General features: G+C 34.4%; 1 protein-coding gene across 1 annotated transcript in view; it reads left to right on the top strand.

Moving 5' to 3' along the window:
• The window catches only part of LOC128638886 (vomeronasal type-2 receptor 26-like), a 159,596-nt gene that overhangs the window by 30,006 nt on the left and 109,123 nt on the right, over positions 1-20,467 (top strand). The window contains exon 3 of the mRNA XM_053691014.1: positions 9,215-9,398. Within this exon, the coding sequence (XP_053546989.1) occupies positions 9,215-9,398 (184 nt within the window). The remainder of the gene's footprint in view (positions 1-9,214; positions 9,399-20,467) is intronic.

Raw genomic sequence — 20,467 nt, 5'->3', positions numbered from 1 at the left:
TTGCATTACTGGCAGCAAGATGAACACATCTAGTCAGCCAATCACAAAAGACAAATGTGTGCAGGTACCAATTAGCAGCAGCTCTCATTAGTGTAGGATATGTGTGTATTCTTTTTCAACAAGGGATACAAAGAGAACAAAACACATTTGAAAATAGAAGTGAATTTAAAAGTGTCTTAAAATGACCTGCTCTATCGGAATCATGCAAGTTTAATTCTGATTTTCCTATCTCTTTAAAGAGACAGTCTACTCCAGAATGTTTATTGTTTAAAAAGATAGATAATCTCTTTATTACCCATTCCCCAGTTTTGCATAACCAACATATTATATTAATACACTTTTTACCTCTGTGATTATCTTGTTTCTAAGCATCTGCAAATGCCACTTTGTTTGACTTGTATTCCATAGACTGTTGGCACCTTGGCTGCTGAATTGGAAGCTGTGAGTGCGCTCTACTTTGGAATATATATAATATATACAGTATATATATATAGTATATATATAGTATATAGTATATATATATATACTGTATATATATATATATATATATATATATATATATATATATATATATATATATATAGTATTTGAAATACTGAGTCTGTACTATTTTATTTGATCGCTGTTGCACAAAATTTTCTTTGACTTCTATGTTTGATAATATTTATGTATTGTTTGATAGCACTAAATCCAATATTGCTTTAGACCTATTTGGCTCCTTTATTAATTGTGACACGTAGTTCCCTTTGAGAACATTTAAAAATGTATCTCTAATAGTTGTATTGCTAGTTTCATTGGCCCAGTTTTTTTCGGGTAGTTAAAATCTCCCATAATTACAGCACTGTTATTATTAGCAGCCTTTGCTACTTGCATTCGCAGTTGAATTTCCTCCATGTCATTAATGATGAATAGATTTTATCATGACCCTAGTAATATTTGTTTTGGATTATTTCCCACTCTTTATTTCAACCCGCAGTGTCTCTACATTATCGCTGTAATGTTCATGGGATATTTCCTTATCAGACCAATCCTGGCCAGTAGTCTTCTTAAATTCAATTTGCGGCTACTCATATTCATATATTCCCAATCCCTTAATTATATCCCATCAACTGATGGAAGCAAAGGAATCTGCCAGTGCTTAACCCCTTAAAAGCACAAAAAGGGGAAATTGGGGGTCGGAGGTAATTGTATCAAGTACACACTACTACTTTGACATCTTCTAGGTCTGTGGATTTAATTTTATACTTTTAAAATAAAAGTTATGTTTTATTACTGAAGACTTGGTCTCAGGAATCATTTTCTTGCATATGTCACAGCACTTTGCTAACTGTTCATATATCGCTACTTGAGCTCTAACCACAGAACGGCCACTTAGTATTATTCTGCCTCCTAGACAATCTTTTACAGTAGTCTTCTTATCACAGGATCAAATGGAAAGATAAGAACAAATCCCAGATCTAAGTTTATCGGATGGATGAATAACTTAGGATAGGAACATCAATAAACAGGAAGCCCAGACTAAAGAACAATAAACAGCAGAGAGACAGTTAATACCCTCTAAACAACAAGGGTTTAAACAAAGCTAGTCCGAACTTTATAATAGCAGTAAATAAAGCACCCAGGAGTACACAAGACACAATCTATACTTGAGCAGTGATGTAATGAAAAGGAGGTACTTACATATGTGCAGTTTTGCACCAAGGAGGATGCACATGTGTGATTCAGGGTGGCACTTGCTGTACTCTTGTCACGCATTATTGAAGTCACAGCTGCGCGCCTACAACAAGCCCACGCTGCCATGGCAATAGCCAGGGTAGTGGAAGCAGCAGAATTGGAGTGGAGTCAAAGCCCCCTCCCTAAAAGGGTACCTCCTGGATCCTAAGTCAGCTTAGAGGGATAAGCAGCATTAAACCAGGAGACAATAGAGGAAGCATGAACCCAGGAATGATCAGCCATAGAGTAACCTTCCAGTGTACAAGGTAATGAAGTTGCCTGCATTTGCGTCTGGAATCTTTGCAATTTTATATACCAGTTTGCCTTGAATTATCAGTGGAGGAGGATGATATCTGAGTCAAGTATTTGTATTAACAAGATAAGGATTGAGTAAGCACATATGATGAAAGACTGGGTTGAGGTGCAAAGTTCTAGGCAAGGCAACCTTATAGGAACCTATAAACTGTAGTCCTAATTTATCGAAGAGCTGGCATAAGCTTATATGTTGGGTGAAGACTCAAACACAATCACCTACTGAAAAGGCACAAATAGCAGCTTGATGATGATCAGCAAACACCTTGTATCTGGAGACAGCTAAGGGTAATTGAGAGTGTATTCGAATGAGTAGCCTCCAGGGTAAAACAAACAGAGACATGAACAACAAGCTTAATTAATACAATGGCTGACACGTTTCGGCATTAGCCTCACTCATATCTGGATAACTGTGAGCCTCACACCCACACACATTCAGTATAGTCTAACGTAAACAAAAACTAAAGAAACATGGAAAGAATCTCCTATCCTAATTAGGTGAGGGCGTAACTGTTCCCTAAGTGGTGAAACTGTCCTAACTTTATCCTAAATGTACAGATAGAGAGAAATGCTAAGTATAAAAAATAATATTCTTTCACCCGTGTAATGTTAGACATCTGATACAGAACCAAAAAACTGTAAGACCTGAGTAATCATGCTACTGGGGGACAATGAAACTTTGCAAATTCTAAAAGTTGACTAAACTAAATAAGCGTGTCAAAGGTAAACCTATAGGGACCTAGGTGTAAATGGTTAGCACAGCTAGGGGTCTACAGTGATAGATTAACGATAGGACCTTGGGCATAATTTAGACCATCTTCCACAATCGATAACCCATTAATATGCAGACTATGCAAATAGTAGAGTATTTAAATATAAACATAAATTGTACAGATTACACACTGTGCTGACAGGGTACTAGATAGGCAAGGTCGAGAGTGGCTCATACGAATATTAAATATCATTCAATAAATAAATATTCAAATATGGGAACGAGGACCGGAGGGGGCAACGAAGGCCACCTCCTGTGTAATCAAGACAAATGGTATCGACCTACCAAAAATTAATTAAGTCAAATTCGGAAATGAGACCTTCTGGAGTTCTTGTTCTCAATTTGAAAATCCAGAAGGCCTCCCTTTCCCCTAATTTGCGTATCCTGTCACCTCCCCCCTTTCTGAAAGGTACTTTATCAATAATTGTCCATGAGAGGAACCTTGTGTCTTTCTGATGGACAACTGAAAAGTGTTTGATGAGGAGAGTGGTTAAAATACCTGCTCTGACATCTGAGAGGTGCTCTTTAATCTGGGTCCTGGCTTCCCTTGTTGTCAACCCTACATACTGTAGGACACAATTCTCACATGTGATGAGGTAGATTATATTAGTTTGTCTACAATTTAAACAAAACTTAATTCCAAATCTTTCCCCAGTCACCATAGAGTGGAAAGTATCCCCCACAGTCACCCTCTCACAAGCTACACAGGTATGGTGATGGCATTTACATGTGCCAATACACCTGAGCCATGAGGAGTTGGTGTGAACACTACTCTTAATCCTTGTTGGGGCTACAATGTTCCCTATTGTTTTATTCCTTTTATAGGAGAACCTTACTCCCTGTTCAACAATGTTAACCAATCCTTCATCAGCTGCGGGCATTTTAAAGTGTTTATCCACTATCTGGCATATTTCTCTGTACTGTTTTGAATACTGAGTAATGAAGGCGGTTTTGTTGTTGTATCTGTTACTCATTTTTTTTACCTTTTCTAGGGTTTCTTCCGGGGCCTAATATAGGCTCTCTCTTTTTATTCCCTTGACAGTACGTCTGGCCTTAGAAATAACTTTTTTTCTGAAGAAGCGGAAAGCCAGAGAAGATCATTAAGCGGTGATCAACGACATTTCCAGCAGCATTTCCTGAATCAACAGAGGACTGTAAATGACCGGTTCTCTGAAGAAAAGTTAAAGAATCAAGAGGAATGATAAGAAAAAAATCCCCAAACTACGTTTATTGGATGGATGAATAAGATAGGACAGGAAAAGCAACAAGCAGGAAGCCCAGATTAAAGACAATAAACAGCAGATAGACAGTTAATACACTTTGAGCAAAAAGGGGTTAAACAAAAGTAGATCACAAAGCAGAGCAGGGTTCAGCAACATGAAGGCAGTCTAATATTTCTAAGTATCAAAGGGTTAAGCAAAGGATAGGTCACAGGGAATAAGCAGAGTTCAGCAACAGGCAGGCAGTCCAATCTTTCTGAGTACCAAAGGGTTAAGCAAAGAGTAGGTCACAGGGCTTAAGAAGAGTTTAGTAAAAGGCAGGCAGTCCAGTATTTCTGAGTACCAAAGAGTAAAGCAAAGAGGTCAAAGGGCTTAAGAAGAGTTCAGCAACAACCAGGCAGTCCAAATTTATAATAGTAGTAAATAAAGCACCCAGGAGTACACAAGACACAACCTATACTATGCTAACCTATGCTATAGGCAGGGCTGGAATAGACGCAGGTTTGCGCAAAGGAGAAGGCATGGGTGCGATTCAGACAGCACTTCCGGTAGTCACGGCACACGGTGCACAGTGATGACGTCACTGCCACGCCAATAACAACCCCACGAAGCCATGCCAAGGGCCGAAGGAGGCAGAATTGTTGTGGAGGCAGCAGAAACATGACAATCGCTCATATTGTCATAAATATTTCTGTTTATTGTAGGTTTAAGGCCCGGTTAAATATACATGCAAATTCATCCTCTCCTTTTATTTTTCCTGTCTCTCCTAAATAAAGTATAACCCTCTGTGTTAACAGCCCATTAAAGGGAATCATCCCACCAAGTTTTAATTATACTGTTAGTATCATAATCCACTTCTGCAGAAATTTATTGGAGGATCTGTGATGATCTGGGGGTGCTTCAGTAAGGATGGAATCAGGCAGGTTTATCTTTGAGAAGGACGCATGAATCAAGCCATGTACAATGTTATCCTGGAAGAAATCTTGCTTCCTTCTGCCCTGACAATGTTCCCCAACACTTAGGATTTTTTTTTTCTAGCAGAACAATAATCCATGCCACAAAACCAGGTCAATCAAGGAGATGAAGACCCTGTTATGGCCAGCCCAATCTCCAGACCTGAACCCCATTGAAAACCTCTGGAATGTATTCAAGATGAAAATGGATGGTGACAAGCTATTAAACAAAAGCTGAGCTGCTTGAATTCTTGCACCAGAAGCGGCATAAAGTCACCCAACAGCAATGTGAAAGACTGGTGGAGAGCATGCCAAGACACATGAAAGCTGTAATTGAAAATCTGAGTTCTTTCACTAAATATTGATTTCTGAACTATTACTAAGTTAAAATATTAATATTGTGTTGTTTATGTGTTTGCATTATTTGAGCTCTGAAAACATTGCATCTTTTTTTGTTATTTTGATCAGTTTTCATTTTCTGCTCTAAATGACAATACGTTGCTAGTAGTTTATAGAATTAAACAAAAATGTTAATTTTACTCAAACACATACCAATAAATAGCAAAACCAGAGAAACTAAAAATTTTGCAGTAGTCTCTTAATTTTTTCCAGAGCTGTATATATTCACACTGGAGCCCTTCCCAGTCAAACACCTTGTCATATACCATGGGGAGTGCTCCAAGTAAAAAAGTAAGTCATTGTGAACCTCATTTGCATATCTTAACCAAAATCCTTAGCTGCATTGGAAACAATGTATCCTGAGGTTTTCTGTGTGACAAGCAAGCCTTGTCTACATTTGTTAATGAACTACACAAGGGGTTATTCTCTCTCTCTCTCTCTCTCTCTCTCTCTCTTTATATATATATAGTCCAAATAATAGATGTTACATCACCACAGCAGTTTCTGGTGAAAATGTATTTTATTAGAGGATATGAAACATCATCAAACCTAAGTTTCTTAATCATGCATAGCTGTACAGGTGAACACTAGTGATGTCGCGAATAGTTAGCCGGCGAATAGTTCCCTGCGAACATAGCATGTTCGCGTTTGCCTTGGCGGGCGAATATATGCGATGTTCGATCCGCCCCCTATTCGTCATCATTGAGCAAACTTTGACAATGTACCTCACAGTCATAATACACATTACAGCCAATCAGCAGCAGACCCTCCCTCCCAGACCCTCCCACCTCCTGGACAGCATCCATTTTAGATTCATTCAGAAGCTGCATTCTTAGTGAGAGGAGGGACAGTGTAGCTGCTGCTGATTTAATAGGGAAATCGATAGCTAGGCTAGTGTATTCAGTGTCCACTACAGTCCTGAAGGACTCATCTGATATCTGCTGTAAGGACAGCACCCCAAAAAGCCCTTTTTAGGGCTAGAACATCAGTCTGCTTTTTTTTTTTTCCTGTGTAATCTAATTGCAGTTGCCTACCTGCCAGCGTGTGTGTCAGGCTCACAGCGTATACTGATGAGATGGCCGCCAATAAGGCAGATGGGGAGGGTTAGAGAGCTGTTTTGGGGGGGATCAGGGAGGTTCGGGGCTAAGGGGGGATGCTACACCACAGCATATGTAAATATGCTAAACAAATAAAAAAATTTTTTAAAAAAACCTTTTATTTTAGTACTGGTAGACTTTCTGCCAGTACTTAAGATGGCGGGGACAATTGTGGGGTGGGGGAGGGAAGGGAGCTGTTTGGGAGGGATCAGGGGGTCTGATGTGTCAGGTGGGAGGCTGATCTCTACACTAAAGATAAAATTAACCCTGCAAGCTCCCTACAAACTACCTAATTAACCCTTTCACTGCTAACCATAATACATGTGTGATGTGCAGCAGCATTTAGCGGCCTTCTAATTACCAGAAAGCAACGCCAAAGTCATATATGTCTGCTATTTCTGAACAAAGGGGATCCCAGAGAAGCATTTACAACCATTTGTGCCATAATTGCACAAGCTGTTTGTAAGTCATTTCAGTGAGAAACCTAAAATTGCGAAAAAAATTAAGTTTTTTTTAAATTTGATCGCATTTGGCGGTGAAATGGGTGGCATGAAATATACCAAAATGGGCCCTAGATCAATACTTTGGGTTGTCTACTACACTACACTTAAGCTAAAATTAACTCTACAAGCTGCCCTACATGCTCCCAAATTAACCCCTTCACTGCTGGGCATAAAACACGTGTGGGTGCGCAGTGGCATTTAGCAGCCTTTCTAAATTACCAAAAAGCAACGCCAAAGCCATATAAGTCTGCTATTTCTGAACAAAGGGGATCCCAGAGAAGCATTTACAACCCTTTATGCCATAATTGCATAAGTTGTTTGTAAATAATTTCTGTGAGAAACCTAAAGTTTGTGAAAAAGTGAACAATTTATTTTTATTTGATCGCATTGGGCGGTGAAATGGTGGCATGAAATATACCAAAATGGGCCTAGATCAATACTTTGGGTTGTCTACTACACTACACTTAAGCTAAAATTAACTCTACAAGCTGCCTACATGCTCCCTAATTAACCCCTTCACTGCTGGGCACAAAACACGTGTGGTGCGCAGTGGCATTTAGCAGCCTTCTAATTACCAAAAAGCAACGCCAAAGCCATATAAGTCTGCTATAATGGCATGTCTAGCACACAGTGTTGGGGAAAGGGTTCATTTGACCACTGATACCTGGTCTGCAAAGCATGGTCAGGGCAGGTATATCACCTACACTGCGCACTGTGAAGCGGGCGTAACCCTTAAACTACCTGATCGATACAACATCATACCTGATGTTTTAAAGCACGTTATTCCAAACAATTTAGGAATGTTAGGTTATTTATGCCCTTTATGGATTAAAACCAGACTCTGCATCAACTATGTAATTTTACATGGGAGTTTTGCCATGGATCCCCCTCCGGCATGCCACAGTCCAGGTGTTAGTGCCATTGTAACAACTTTTTCATCACTATTGTGGCCAGAAAGAGTCCCTGTGGGTTTTAAAATTGGCCTGCCTATTGAAGTCTATGGCGGTTCGCCCAGATCGCCCGTTCGCAAACTTTTGTGGAAGTTCGCGTTTGCCGTTCGCGAACCCAATTTTTTAGGTTCGCGACATCACTATTGAACACACAAATTTTAAAAGCTTACCTGAACCAATCAAGTCACTAATTGCTTCTAACACATTTTAACTCTTACCTATCTAGGCATGCTTGTAATGAGGCAGTGACATCTAGTGGTGACAGTGAACAATTGCAATCAAAACTTTTTTATATATACAAAAATCATACAAATAAATGCAAATCATAATCCGTATTCAGACCATTTGGATGAGGGGTATTCAAGTATTTAATCTACCACACCTATTTTATTATTAATTCAAGTGGGAATTAGATTATATATATAGCATATATAATTGCATATACATATGGGTACTAAAATTAAAACTTGCAAAAGTATGTCCTATAATTCATTATTTTTATAAAAAAAATAAAACTCTGCAGCTTTCAATAATATGGAATTTGTGACTTGCTAAGTCATTTGATTAAGCACTGCTTTCCCTATAGAATATCATATAGAAGTAACCTGTTATTATTATATTCAAACCGGTTATTTGGTGTAGGTCGGTCTAAAGAAAGTTTAAAAATTATAGCTTAGCTATTGACTGCCCCTATAAAAGTATTTGCCGTACCTCAGTTGTACATTTCTTAGGGTTGAGTAGGGAACTTGCTACTGAGATTTTTGTGTGCACAATGGATGATTTTGCTGAATAACTTACATGTCCGTATCTGAACAATGTTACACTCAAAGTCAGGATTTTAAATTTCAATCTGAGTAGCAAATTATTTAACAAGGCACTAAATAGAAAAACAGGCAGAATAAAAGGCACTCCATTATTGTAATCTCAGGTCCTAATTAACCAGATTTAACCTTTTCTCAGTAATCTAAACAGAACAAACTTTGCAATTCATATATTTTGCTGTCTGCAACAACAAAATACAGCTGAGTGAATTATATTATAGCATACATATAATTATTAATCAATCAGGAAAATATGTTAAGTTCTAGTATATTTGGGATTTTCTAGTTATATATTGAGATAACTGTTAAGGTAAATCATTGGAGCCTGCAGCACTTTGATTTTCATATTTATTTTCACATTGTGATTTTAACAGTCATTTGGATCAAGTCTTCATATATATTTGATAATGCCAGGGTATACTCAGGTAGTCCTGTACAAAGTATTGCTTGCTTTTTTAGTATTGCTGACTGCAGGTTCCCTACAATATCCTGAAGCTATAGAGGACACAAGCACAGCATGTCAATTGGAAAGTACGACTCTAGAGAACTACAATAGAAATGGAGATTTTATAATAGGTGCTATAATGATGCTGTATTCTTTTTCTGTACTGACAAAAAACAAGTTTGATAAAAATCCTATACCTAATTCTTGTGAAGGGTAAGTATCTTTATTATTATTATTATTATTTCTCATCATTTCTCATCTAATCTGAGACAAATACAAAAATAAAAGAACACTTTAAAATATTCTGTAATATTTGTACTATATATACAGTTTAGATGGAAGTCACTTATGTTTTTTAGGATAAGTTAAATAAACTGTTTTTGTCTTATACAGACAAATCAAATTGATGGTATTAGGGAACACATTGCATACTGTAAAATCTAAAAACACTTAGGGACACAGTACACTGTTTTCTTTATTGTATATAAAAAAGCTGCAGTTTAAACTTTTATATATATATATATATATATATATATATATATATATATATATATATATATAGAGAGAGAGAGAGAGAGAGAGAGAGAGAGATAGGAAAAAAGTTAATAAATTAAATTAAAACTAACATGAAGTGCATTCTTGTGTTCAGCAGACACATACAACTAGTATATATGGACCACTCCTACAGAAGGAGGTTAGTTTATTCAGCACTGAAACATTTTACTTTTAAATTAAATATTGTCTTTAAGTACAGTTATGACAGAGTATAATGCAGCAAATATATTATGCATGTTGCAAAATCTTTCTAATACTGCTTTTAATGCAAGACTGCTGATAATAACTACAGTGTGTCATTATTTATTAGTGATGTCAGTCTTTAAAAGACATTATTATTTTAGAAAGTATTTATTTCAGACTATATTGTACTTGTTGATTGGAATATGCCAATAAATAAATTAAAAAAAAATAGAATCCAATACAATTTTTTAAAATAATGTTCACACTGGTATAAAAAACAACAACATTTAGGTCATATAAATATTTAGTTACTCTAAAGAACATTAAGAGCTCAATTTCCTCTTTAGCCCTGAGTGGGCTGTGGGGATCAAATAAAATGGATAGTTTAGTATTGCCTATCCTGCTGTTGGAGTCAGACATTATTTATATAATATATATATATATATATATATATATATATATATATATATACAAATAGAAAAAAGGCACTCACTGGTATAAAATAAAATATAACATTTAATGGTTCAAGTTAAGAATGCATGACGTTTCGGAGGTATTACACCCCCTTTATCAAATGCATGATACAAACAGTTTGAATCTACAAAAAGCAGTACTGTTTGTATCATGCATTTGATAAAGGGGGTGTAATACCTCCGAAACGTCATGCATTCTTAACTTGAACCATTAAATGTTATATTTTATTTTATACCAGTGAGTGCCTTTTTCTATTTGTATATCTGATGATTTTTAGAAGTGCACCCTGGAAGCTGCTATCCTGTATATGGAGTGCCTTTCTTACTGACTCTAATTTATATATATATATAGATGGCAACAGAATATATATATATATATATATATATATATATATATATCATGGTTAGGGCAGATTAAGGTATACAGTATATAGGTCTATCAGTATTGCTTACATGTACAATAGTAAATCCTAAAGCAATCTTTGATTCTTGTATAAAATGTTAGATAGATAGATAGATAGATAGATAGATAGATAGATTGATAGATATGCGTGTGTCTGTGTTTGTGTGTGTGTGTGTGATTTTTAAAATGTGATCACTGCATAACAATATTTGATTAATACGCGCAATATTTGATTAATATGCGCATTAAAATATACTGTTTTTTTATCAATACATACAAGTGTAATATGTGCTTGTCCTATAGGCTTCTCTAAATGCTTTAAAGAGGTCTTTCAGCTGCTATAAAAGTTCCTTTTGTTAACTCATTTAGGAATCCTTTTTATGTTGAATCACATCTTTTTATTCTAAGTATTATAATTCTATATATACAAGAAAGGAAATTGCCAATTATGTGGATGCCTAAAGAAATTAAGTTCACATTTCTTAAAAAAAAGGATCAACTTTCATTATTCAGTGTCTCATTGTTCACATATGAGACTGAAAATCTGAAGTCACTTAGCCTGCAGCTTTAAAGGGACACTGAACCCAAAAAATTTTATTTTGTGATTTTGATAGAGCATGACATTTTAAAACAACTTTCTAATTTACTCAATATTTTCAAATTTTCTTTATTCTCTTGGTATCTTTATTTGAAATGCAAGAATGTAAGTTAGATGCGGCCCATTTTGGTGGACCTAAACTGGGTTGTCCTTGCTGATTGGTGGATAAATTCATCCACCAACAAAAAAGTGCTGTCCAGAGTCTGAACCTACAAAAAAGCTTAGATGCCCTTCTTTTTCAAATAAAGATAGCAAGATAACAAAGAAAATATGATAATAGGAGTAAATTAGAAGTTGCTTAAAATTGCATGTTCTATCCTGAATCACAAAGAAAAAATTGGGGTCCAGTGTCCCTTTAATAGTACCAATATGTTTTGAATCCCATAGTGCTATAACTGCTGCCTTGTTATAAGTGCTGCCTGGTATGATTTTTATTTTAATTAATGTTATTATTAATATAATTATTATTATTAAAACTACAGCTATCACCAGCAAAATCTCTTGCAATCTGCCTACTCTTATAGAGACAGTCTACACTAAAATTGTTATTGTTTAAAACAGATAGATAATGCCTTTACTACCCATTCCTCAGTTTTGCACAACCAACATTGATATATTAATATACTTTATAACATTTAAACCTCTACATTTCTGCCTGTTTCTAAGCCACAACAGGAGACGCTAGTTCATGTGCGGCCATATAGATAACATTGTGCTCATGCCTGTTGAGTTATTTAAGAGTTAACACACACAATACTAAATGCAAGTCAATAGATAGATACAAAGTCATGTGATCAGGGGGCTGTCAGAAGATGCTTAAATGCAAGGTAATCACAGAGGTAAAATGTATATTACTTTAACTGTGTTGGTCATGCCAAACTGAGGAATAGTTAATGAAGGGGTTATCTATCTTTTAAAACAATAAACATTCTATTGTAGACTGTCCCTTTAAATTTCAGAGGGTAGAGCTTAAATTTGCAAAGCACACATAGATCCTAAAACGTTTTACATAGACCTCTAAAACAACAGAAATATGCTATCACACAAATACAAAAACAATTGAAGCTAGTTACACTTAATTCTGCTACATACATCATTATCCATTAATTATTAAAGGCTGGAACCTACCGTAGATACAACTATCATTTAATGAATACTGACTAGAAGTTAATGTTATAAATGTATTCACTTGCATTGTATTTTATACGTCTCTATATAGAGAAGTATAGAGTAGATTTAGAGACTGTAACACCTTGAGATTTTTTTACAAAAAAGTGTTTAATTGTGCAATATACTTTATTTAAAAAAAAAATCCTCCTTTTCATGTTATTTAGCTCTGGAAAATGTGGATTTTTCTTATTCCTCAGCACTTTAAATGCACCCGTGCTACTTCTGAAAGGCTACTTATCTTACTAATTTACTTTAAACCTGATAACTGCAAAACAATGTTATTTATGCTACCCATTTATGACTGTGGTTAGCCCTTGTTGTCTGCAGACTGCAAACCCCGAATTGGCTACTCCAATAAGACAAGTGGTGGGTGGAGTTTTGGCTATTGAAAATGATTGCCGCAAAGAAGATGTTTAATATGTTTTAAAATTATTTAGATTTGGCTGAGTTTATTTCTATCGGTACACAAAAGATTTTTTTTATTTATTTTTTAATTACAAGGTGTTTACTGTCCCCTTAAAGAACATAATTTGATTTTTCAATCATTGTTATCATTCCAAGAAAGTTCATAGTTCAGGTCTTTACTAATAAATAGCTGAGTATATTTTTATTAACACACAAAGAATGTTAAAATTAAACTTACATTATTAAAATATTTGTGATTTTTTTAATCACTAAAAATGTATATCTTACTTTAAAGTGGTTCTTAAATGATCATTACATTTTTTTTTAATATGTGCACATTATATATTATCACCAGGATAAAGGGATATGAAACCCAAAAAACATAATTTATGTAAGAAATTGCCTGATAAATTCATTTTCTTTCATAGTGGAAAGAGTCCATGAGCTAGTGAAATATGGGATATACATTCCTACTGGAGGGGGGCAAAGTTTCCCAAGCCTCAAAATACCTATAAATACACCTCCCACCTCACTCATACTTCAGTTTAACTTAATAGCCAAGAAGTGAGGTGTAAAAAAGGAATAAAAAGCATTCAAAAAAGGAACTGGAAAAAAATAATGTGGTTATACATCAAAAAAATCATAACCACAAAAATAGGGTGGGTCTCATGGACTCTTGCCACTATGAAAGAAATTAATTTATCAGGTAAGATCTTACATAAATTAGGTTTTCTTTCATGTAAGTGGCAAGAGTCATAGCTAGTGACGTGTGGGATATAAACACCCAAGATGTGAAAGTCCACGAGTCACTAGAGAGGCGAGGGATACAATAAAAACAGCTATTTCCGCTGGAAATTAGATCCCCAAAAAATAAGTTTTCTTAAAAAATTTCTCAAAAAAACTCAAATGAAAGGCATTAGAATCAAGCTGAGACAACTGCCTGAAGAACCTTTCTACAAAAGGCTGCTTCCAAAGAATCAAACCAAAAATGGTTGCAGCTTTGCATATTTGAATCATACTGAAACTTCATTCATGAGAGCCCAAGAAGTGGGCCAACTGATCCTAGTAGAATGAGCTGTAATTCTCTAAGCTTTGTGAATCAAAAGTCTGAACCAAAAAAACAGACAAATAACAAAGACTTTCTGACCTTTCCTGGAGGAGAGAAAAAATAACAAAAATACTAGAAGTCCTTTCTGAAATCTTAAGTAGCCTCAACATAATATTTCAAAGCACTTACCCATCCAAAGAATGTAAAGACCCTACAAGAGTATTTTTAAAATGAGGGACACCAACGAAGAACAGCAATTTCCTTATTGATGTTGTTAGAATTCACAACTTTAGGTAAAAATTTAAATGGATACAACAACTTTATCTTGATAGAAAAACTGTTAAAGAGACTCACAAAAGAGAGCAGACAATACAGAAAACTCTTCAAGCAACTAATTGAATGTCCAGAGAATAAATAGACTCCAAAGGAGGAGCCTGAAAAATCTTAATTGAGACTCCAAGAGGAGAAAATAGATTTAAAAACAGGTTTAATATGAACCGAAATGCCTGAACAAAACAGTGAATATCAGGAAGTTAAGCAATCTTTCTATGAAATAAGACAGAAAGAGCAGAACATTTGTCCATCCAAAGAATTTGCAGACAAAACGTTAATCCAAAACCAACCTGAAGAAACTGTAAAATCCTAGGAATTCTAAAGAATGCCCAAGTATAATCATGAGTGAACATCATGAAATATAGAGTTTTCCAAACCGAAAATAAAATCTCCTAGAAAGCAGACTTCGAGTCTGTATCATAGTGCTAATAAATGAGTCAGAGAAAACATCTATGACTAAACACTTATGTGTTCAATTTCCAAACCTTCAAATTTAGAAATTTGAGATCCTATGGAAAAAAACGGCCCCTGAAACAGAAGGTCTGGCCTTAAATGAAGTGTAATCGAGAAAGAAGTGGGGCGTATCTATCAGTCCTATCAGTAAATTTACAGTGTAGGTCAGAATGTCCATACACAAACTGTGTTAATACTTGGCTTCACACGCATAACAAACACTGTTAGGCACACAGTTCATTATTTATGTTTTGAAAAAGTCAGTCCCTCTGGGTATCAAGCTTTTACAGTTCCGTTATACCATATAGTATCGCTCACCTAATCTCCAGACCAGGGCTGGCCTCCAAGCCTTCCTCCTTGCGTGGCTGCTTCTGGTGTATCCGCCGGACTCAGGGACAGTCACAGCTCTCCAAACATGTGACCGCTCCCAACGCTCACATAGCGTAGCCGCTTAGCAGGATAACTTTACCAAATGGACCAAGCCGCGTTCTCAGTCAACTGATTGCGAGACAGGGGAGGACGATGACGTAGACAGGTAGCGGGTAAGTGAAACAGCATCCAATAGTGATGAAGTAGCCAAGGCTGGCAACTGAAAATCCTGACAAGGTCCGCATACCAAAACCTGAGAGGCTAAGCTGGAGCTATCAGTAACACATACAAATTGTTCCATTTTGATCTTGAATATCACCCTTGGAAAAATAACTAGAGGTTGAAACACCCCATAAAAAAACAAAGAACTGCTAGAGCATCCACTATCTCCGCCTGAGGATCCTTGGACCGGGAAAAGAATCTGGAAAACTTCTTGTTTAGACAATAGACTATCAGATCTTTTTCTGGATGACCCCACATCTGTACAAGATGAAAAAAAAACACATCTGAATGGAGAGCACTCCCCCAGATATAAAGTCTGACGGCTGTGATAATCCCTTTCCCAATTGTCTACACCTGAGATATGAATCACAGAAATTAGACTAGAGTTGGATTCTGTCCAAGAAAGTATCCAAGATACTTCCTCCATAACTGAAGTGACAAATGCCACTGTAGTGATATTGTCTGTTTAAAAAACAAATGTAAAAGTTGTCTCTTCAAAAGAAGCGTATATTGGTCCTTTTTTTTAAGTAATCTCTTGTGCTAGTAGCTTTGGATTGATTTCGGATTGTTTTTAATGTTTGCACACTCGAACTTCGTGTTCCAAGAAATGGGTCAAAAGAGGTCGAGTTATCAATTTTTAATATTTCTACAGTATTTGTTGAAGCGTCATCTAAAGTTACATTTGTTCGGTGACCACATGCATGACATACATTTATTCTGGGTTGGTTTTCAATAATAAATGCACTAGATGTTGATGCTATTGCTTCAGATAATGTTAATGGACATATTCTAGGATCAGTTAGAGAAGTATCAGTCGTTGTTTCTGAATGTGTTATACGTGATGGAAAAATTGTAGGAGCAGCATCTGCTTTTAGTTTTTTGTTGACACCATGAGAGTAATAACAGTCCTGATGAAAATGTCTTGAACACATACGGTATTTGACTGTTTTGTTCGTATCAAAAATTCTTTGAACCATGGGTTCTAATTGCTCCGGAGTATATTGATTTGTTTGTTGTAGCCAAATCCTTATTTTGTCATGTGTCTTTGGGAAGACATGGAAACTAACATTTGGTTGAGGTCGACCTTTTCTTGTTGCGCTGGTGCAACCGATTACAATGCAGTCTGGCATTGTATAAATTTCTGAAATAATAATACAAATATAGAATATAAGTATAATATTACAAATAGATATTAGATAAGATATTTATATAGTTTGAGAATATATTTTTCCTCTATATTTAATTAAAATTCATAACAATAATAGTATAACAAAATTCTGGTTAGTTTTGAGTTAAAGGGACAGTAAAGGAATAAAAAAATAATATCTTTGACATCATACATGTAATTATAAAGAAGTTTCCAATTTAATTTTATAAATAAATTAGCTTCAATAACTTATTGTTCTAGTTGATATAAAACCTATGAAGGATCATATGATAATTTCTAAGACCTTGAATGCCTGCCTCTAATCAAATTTTTTTGTATTTTGTTTTCACAACAGGGTAGAGTATTTAAGGTAATACTTATAGATAGCATTGTGACACTAATTGGATTAAATGCAAGTCAATAGATAATATCAAAAAGTAAGGTGTTTATGGACGTTTAGGAGATGTTGATATACAAGATAGTCACAGCTGTAAAATGTGTATTGATTTAACTGTGTTGGTTATAAAAAAATGGGGATTATGTAATAAAGGGATTATCTTGCTTTTTTAAAAAAAAAAAAATCTGTTTTGGACTCTCCCTAACAGTAAACAGTATAATACTTGATATTGTAATGCACAATCAAATACGATTATAAAAATTAAAAAAATCAATATTTTATTTTTTTATTTTAAATCAATTGAACTCATGATTTTTTTTCTTTAATGAAATAGTTAACAAAATTTTAATAATTTATTAGGTGGGGAAAAAAAAAATAAACAAAAAAAAAATATATAGATGGTTTTTTTGGTTTATATTTTATCTATCTATCTATCTATCTATCTATCTATCTATCTATATATATATATATATATATATATATATATATGTATATATATATATATATATATATATATATATATATATATATAGATATATATATATATATATATATATATATATATATATATATATAGAGATATATATATATATATATATATATATATAGATAAATATATATATAGGAATAGAGAGAGATATAGAGAGAGAGAGAGAAAGATATAAAAATAGAGATATAGAGAGAGAGACAGAAAACAAGATAAATAAATATAAAAAGAGAAATAGAGAAAAAGAGAGATTGAGAGAGATAAATAAAGAGAGAGAGAGATCGAGAGAGAGAGAGATAAAGAGAAATAGAGATAGATAGATAGAAAGAGATAGAGAGAGAATGAGATTTCAATAGAAATAAATTAAGATATAAAGAGAGATAAAATTGAGAGAGATTGCTAAACAGAGAGATAAACATTGAAATAGATAGAAATAGATCGACAGATATATTAAAAAAAATATAGAGGATGTTAGAAATATTGAGAGCGATATATTGGAAGATAGAGAGAAAGATCGAAATAGATAGAAAGAAAGAGAGAGAGATATAGAAATAGAAAAAGAGAGATAGATAAAGAGAGTGATAGAGCGAGATAGAGAGATATAAAAAGAGAGATATAGAAAGAGCAAGATAAAGAGAGAGATAAAGAGAAAGAGATAGAGAGAAAGAGATAAAAAATGAATAAAGATATAGAAAGAGAAAATAGAAAAAGCTATAAAGAGAGAGAGAGACATAGAAAGAGAGATTGATCGAAAAAAACGATAAAGAGAGAGATAAAAATAGAGATAGAGAAAGATAGAGAATCAGAGAGAGATATAGACATTAAAAGTGAAAAAAAAGATATATAAATATAAAGACAGGGATTGAAAGATAGAGAGAGAGAGAAAGAGAAAGAGAGAGAAATAGATAAATAGATAGATAGAAAAGTAGACTGAGAGATCGAGTTATATAGAGAGAAAGAGAGAGAGATATATAAAAACAGAGACAAAAAAAGAGAATTAGACATTTAGATAAAGAGAGAAAAAAAGAAAAAGAGAGAGAGAGATAAAGCAAAAGAGCAGGATTGATAAAGAAATAGAGAGATAAAGAAATAGAGAGAGAACGATAAAAAGAGAGAGAGAGAGAAATAGAGAGAAAAAGATAGAGAACTATAGAGAGTGAAAAAGAGAAATAGAGAGATAAATAAAAACTGAAAAAAAAAGAGAGAAGGAAAGTAATACAGAGAGAAAAAGTGGGAGTAAGATAGAACGAGTGTTATAAAGAGATTTATAGAAAGACAACAAAATAAAAATAAAGAGAACCAATGATATATAGAAAGAGACAGAGAGATAGAAATAGAGATTTAAATATTAAAAAAAAAAGAGATAGACAGAAAACGTTAAATAATGAGAGTGAGAAAAAGATAATGAGAGACAAAGAGAGAGAGAAAGAAATAGAGAAATAGAGAGAGAGAGAGAAATAGAGATAGAGAGAGAGAAATAGAGAGAGAGAGAAATAAAGAGAGAGAAAGAGCGAGAAAGAGAGAAATAAAGAGAGAGAAAGAGAGAAATAATAAGAGAGAAAGAGCGAGAAAGAGAGAGAAAGAGAGAGAAAGAGAAAAAGAAATTTATAGAAAGATATAGAGATCAAGAAAAAGAGACAGAGAGACAGAGATACACAGATAGAGAGATATAGAATTATATATAAAAAATTAGATAGAGAGAGAGAGAGAAAGAGTGAAAGAGAGAGCGATAAACAGTGATATTGAAAGAAAGATTGAGATAGAGAGAAAGAGATAGAGAAATATTAAAATATAGAGAGAAATAGAAAGAGAGATAAAGAGAGAGAATGAGAGACAGAGAGAGATAAAGAAAGAGAGAGAAAGAGAGACAGATAAAGAGTGAGAAATAGAGAGAGAAATAGAGAAAGAAATTGAGAAAAATTGAGAGAGAGATATAGAGAGAGAGACACAGAGATAAAGAGATAGAAATAGAGAAAAAGAGAGATAAAATTAGAGAGAAAGAGAGTGAGATAGAGAGAGACTTAAATAAATATATATATAGAGATAGATAGAGAGAGAGAGAAAAAGAAGGAGAGTGAGAAAGAGAGAGATAGAAATAGAGAGAATATGCAAGCAAGAGAAAAATAGAGAGAGAGAGATAGAGAGAAATATAGACAAAATGAGAGACAGAGAAAAAGAGTGTTAGAAAGAAAAAAAATTTTAAAAAAAAAGGGAGAGAAAGAGAGAGACAAAGAGAGAGAGAAATAGAGCAAGAGAAATATAGAGACAAAGAGAGAGAGAAATAGAGAGAGAGAGAGAAAGGGAGATAGAAAGAGAGAGAGATAGAAAGAAAAATAGAGAATGATAGATAGAAAGAGAGAGAGATAGAGATAGAAAAAGAGAGTTGGAGCGAAAGAGAGATAGAGATATATAATTTTAAAATGAGACATAGAAATATAGATAGAGATAGAAAGAGATAGAGATAGAGATAAACAGAGTGAGAGAGACATAGAGAAAGACACAGAGAGAGAGAGACACAGAGAGAGAGAGAGAAAAACACAAAAAGAGAAAGAGAGAGAGAGAGACAGATATAGAGAGAGAGACACACAGATAGAGAGAGAGACAAATAAAAAAATAAAAAAATTTGAGAGTGTGAGAGAGAGAGACACACAGATAGAGAGAGAAATAAAAATAGAAAGAGAGAGACACAGAGATAGTGTGAGAGAGAGAGAAACAGAGAGAGAGAGAGAAAGACACAAAAAAAGAGAAAGAGAGAGAGAAAGACAGATATAGAGAGAGAGACACACAGATAGAGAGAGAGACAATAAAAATAGAAGGAGAGAGACACAGAGCGAGTGTGAGAGAGAGAGACACAGAGAGAGAAAGACACAAAAAAAGAGAAAGAGAGAGAGACAGAAATATATAGAGAGAGAGACAAACAGATAGAGAGAGAGACAAATAAAAATAGAAAGAGACACAGAGAGAGTGTGAGAGAGAGAGACACAGAGAGAGAGAGAAAGACACAAAAAAAGAGAAAGAGAGAGAGAAAGACAGATATAG

Source organism: Bombina bombina, chromosome 8, assembly GCF_027579735.1.
Source record: "Bombina bombina isolate aBomBom1 chromosome 8, aBomBom1.pri, whole genome shotgun sequence".
Classification (NCBI taxonomy): Eukaryota; Metazoa; Chordata; class Amphibia; order Anura; family Bombinatoridae; genus Bombina; species Bombina bombina.
The sequence above is the reverse complement of the archived record's forward strand: the minus strand, read 5'-3'. Positions and strand labels throughout refer to the sequence as shown.